The 4,007-nt window shown below is 42.7% G+C and overlaps 1 protein-coding gene across 4 annotated transcripts in view; it reads right to left on the bottom strand.

Annotated features, from left to right (window-relative positions):
* Window positions 1–4,007, bottom strand: part of mib1 (MIB E3 ubiquitin protein ligase 1) — an 87,415-nt gene that overhangs the window by 11,369 nt on the left and 72,039 nt on the right. For all 4 annotated transcript variants that reach the window (XM_019879004.1, XM_019879003.1, XM_019879005.1 and 1 more), the window contains exons 14-16: window positions 3,334–3,420; window positions 2,922–3,080; window positions 1,108–1,289 (exon numbers count right to left, since the gene is read on the bottom strand). In XM_019879004.1, coding sequence (XP_019734563.1) covers window positions 1,108–1,289; window positions 2,922–3,080; window positions 3,334–3,420 — 428 coding nt within the window. The remainder of the gene's footprint in view (window positions 1–1,107; window positions 1,290–2,921; window positions 3,081–3,333; window positions 3,421–4,007) is intronic.

Genomic DNA, 4,007 nt, shown 5'->3' with positions numbered 1-4,007 from the left:
CCCCCCCCCACCCCCAAGTGTTTGGACTTTCTGTGCATTATCGCCACCTTCTTTCCATCGGCGGCAATGCATCAAAAGTATAGGCCAACCGCCAAAGGGAACTCAAAGGAAAGATGAAAAACAAATAGAACACAATGAAGAGATCATCATCAAGTAAGTGTCATCGCTAGCGTGTGGCCTCGACAAGACTTGAGCATTTACAGCAGCAAAATGCGGTGTCGTGCAGTTGACTTCGGTGAGCGATCGATGAAAGATGGTCAATCTGCTAAGCGTGCACACGCAGATCATGCAGGGGCCACAGATTGCACCTTGGCAGGTTGCACTGCTGTGTGATGAGGAAGACGGTACAAGCTCATTGGCAAATTTGCCTCGTGATGACAAAGAGTCTAAGAAAGGTCTTGGTACACGACTGTGTAACTAGCTGCGTTCGGCATTGTTTGGGGAAATAAAGGGGCTACGGGGTTCATGGTAAATAAATGTGTTAAAACAGCCATCTGCGTGACCCGTTTCTTTGCGAATATCTCATATGATAGCGTGGAAACCCGCGGCTAATAATACGAAGCGGCCGGTATAAGTACACATTGTTTTTTATGGGGAAATTTAGTTGTGGGGGCCTTTTAATGAGATGCGGTCTATTGTCCAGAAATTACACGAATACATAGTAATCAATTCAAATCTTATTTTTGTTTAGTATTGCGTTGACTACAATTTTTTAACGATAACTTATCATTAAACGATTAGATTTTTTTCCCATTGTAAAACCTATTCATAGGCATTAATCTAGCCATTTAAAAGATACTTTTCATCATTGCAGCCTTTAAAATTAGTAACCAATTCATAAAACATTCATTTTAAAATATGACACTGTTATCAATAGCATTTTAAACTATACTGATATTACACATTCCATCATATGTTGTTCCCAAAAGGGTGATTCCATTTCACTTCAATATTCCAGTCAAAATTAATTATTGGGATTAATGTGACGACACCAACCATTCTTCAATTTGCTTGAATCCAACGAGAACAAAGTCACAAAAGACTTGGTGAATGAGACCCACTGATACAGTGTTGGGTGGTGCGCTAGTTGGCTCATGGGTCAGTTACCTGCTCTTCTCTTTATGGCATTTGGCCAGCGCCTTGCAGAGGCTGGGATCAGGGCACAGGTCCAGAGGGGATTGGCCCTTCTTGTTACGAATGGTCAGGTCGGCTCCATTGGCGGCCAGGAAACAGGCAATGGATGCCGCGCTCTTCTTCTCCGCCCCCTGGGTGCCTAAGCCCATGATTAACTGCAGAGAGACAGACAAGCAAACGGGCGGTGAGCCATTGTAGACAGAACCAGATGATCCATGTCAGAGTGCTGTCAGATCAACAGCAATTATCCACTCAGAGACATGTTTTAAGAAGCCTTGCTGGCACAGGTCGCCACATCGAAAATCTCATGATCTCAACATCCATTCTTCAGTCAGTGTGGCAGTCGTCAGCATGGAGCCAATGAAGCTATTTCAATTCTCATCTCGAGAAAGGGAGCGCCATGTGAGAGCGACCCGAGTGCAGGCGCCTCGATTCGGCCCCTGTCGTCTTTGACCAAGGGTACTGAGAAGGAGCGTGAGGCGTCACAGAAGAGGAAAAGAAGTAAAATGGGATATACACTATGTGCATACCGAGACCGTTACCCATTTTTAAAACTGGAGACACTCCATGTGTGCTCTTATTGTGTGTGACACACTCAAGATGATCAACATGGCACGCGCTTCCATTTCCTCTTCCAAGGTTATTAACACACTTTCCCCATCCCTTACGATCTTTTTCAGTGGCATTACAAACACCACAAAGATACATTTGCACACAAATATAATTGACGTAAAAAATTACTCACATCTTACTTTGTATAATACTGAATTTTAAAATGACTATTATTCATTCATACAAAATATAAAAGTAATATTTCGTGTAAAATGGCAATAGGCCATTAATCAATAGATTTTAAGTTTACAAACTACATTCATACCTCGTTTTTCGACCATAATCCGTTCCAGAAGGCTGTTCGAAAACCGATTTGTTCGAAAACCGAAACCACACTGTTTTTAAAAAAAAAATCTTTATTGAACACGGCTGTTCACAATGGAACGCTCCACGAGGAAGCGGCACTTCTTCGTCTACCCAAGGAAGCGTCACTTCCTCGTGTAAGGAAGGCGAGAGGAGTCAAGTGACGCATTCAAGTGCGCTCAGTTTGTTCGAGAACCGAAATTCGGTCGTTATCCGAGGCATTAAAAACCTCGAAATTTTTGGTCAAAAGCCAATTTGGTCGAGAACAGAGACGTTCAAAAACCGAAGTTTGACTGTAATATACTGTCACCCTCCAATAATAATTTTTTTGTCATTGTAAAGTTCTAGTTGTTAAGTAGTCCTCGCGACCTTTTTTAGGTGGAACTATACCTGTAACCAGGGCATATGACAGTTTATTCAAAATATATTGCTTTCAACTGGATCTTTGAAAGACCAAGAAATCACTGCCTGTATTTGAGCATGTTGACAAAAAGGATCGAGGAAAACCACTTTTAGGTTCATCTCAGCAAATTAGAATGTCAAAAAGTCTATTTATTTCAGTCGTTTCAATTCAAAAAGTTACACTCATATAGTGAATCGATAAACAAAGGGGAAAAGAATTTTCAGGTCAATCCGTACCTATTTTACACATTAAAAATCATTTTGATTGTTTTATACAGGATTAACATTTCTCAAGATGGTGCATCTGGGGTTTTATTGGCTATTAATGTGTATTAAGCAAATGATCCAAAATAAAATCACAAAAAAGTGTCCTTTGTATAGAACAAAAGACCAAATTGTTCATAAGATTTGAATTTATTGAGGTGAACCTGTAATTTAAAAAAATAAAACAAAAAAACGTGACTCTATACCGTGTTCTTGGAGGGCTCCCAAGGCTCCACTTTGCTGACGTCCTGCATATCCTGGAGTTGCCGCAACTGGGACAGCGTGTGGTGTCGCAATGCCTCGTGGAGCGGCGTGTCCCCGTCCTTGTCCTGCACATCTAGCTTGGCCTCGGCTCGCACCAGCAGCTGCCGTGCAAGCGTGTCGAGGAACAAACGATACATCGTAAATGCCATAAAGGGGGTTTACACATTGCGCCTGGCACAGTACTGCACAGTACTTCTAAATGGCCCTTTTTTATTGAATCCACAAGATGGCAGTGTTGTAAATTTTATGCAAGAAGATATATACAGTATGTTCTGGCATAGCATTACTGTAGTGTGACTTACTGCATTTCAGATAACACATGAGGAATGAGGTAGAACAAGTGTGCAGTCTTACTCTGACAATCTGGGTGTGCTGACGCTCTACAGCCAGGTGTAAGGCTGTCTGCTGGTTGACGTTCTGAATGTCCAAGCTGGCGTTGCCCTGAGAAACACACAAGAAAAATAAGGAGCGACACAAATGGATGAATAAATTCCCATGAACATGCAACAGATAAATAACATATCCATAAATTAGAGATGAACGTGGACTTTTCTGAAAATTCCGGGAAAAAAAATGTAGATTAATTTGAGAAGAAACTTCAACACAAGAGACAATTTAGTCTCTTGTGTTGTTATACATATACATATACTGTATATGTATGTGAGGCGGCCGGTAGTCCAGTGGTTAGCACGTTGACTTTACAGTGCAGAGGTACCGGGTTCAATTCCAGCTCCGGCCCCCCTGTGTGGAGTGTGCATGTTCTCCCCGGGCCTGCGTGGGTTTTCTTCGGGTACTCCGGTTTCCTCCCACATTCCAAAAACATGCATGGCAGGCCGACTGAACACTCTAAATTGTCCCTAGGTGTGGGTGTGGGCATGGATGGTTGTTTGTCTCTGTGTGCCCTGTGATTGGCTGGCGACCGATTCAGGGTGTCCCCTGCCTACTGCCCGAAGACAGCTGGGATAGGCTCCAGCACCCACCGCGACCCTTGTGAGGATAAGGCGGTTCGGAAAATGAATGAGAATATA

Source organism: Hippocampus comes, unplaced genomic scaffold (assembly GCF_001891065.2).
Source record: "Hippocampus comes isolate QL1 unplaced genomic scaffold, H_comes_QL1_v1.1 scaffold85, whole genome shotgun sequence".
In the NCBI taxonomy this organism is placed as follows: domain Eukaryota; kingdom Metazoa; phylum Chordata; class Actinopteri; order Syngnathiformes; family Syngnathidae; genus Hippocampus; species Hippocampus comes.
The sequence above is the reverse complement of the archived record's forward strand: the minus strand, read 5'-3'. Positions and strand labels throughout refer to the sequence as shown.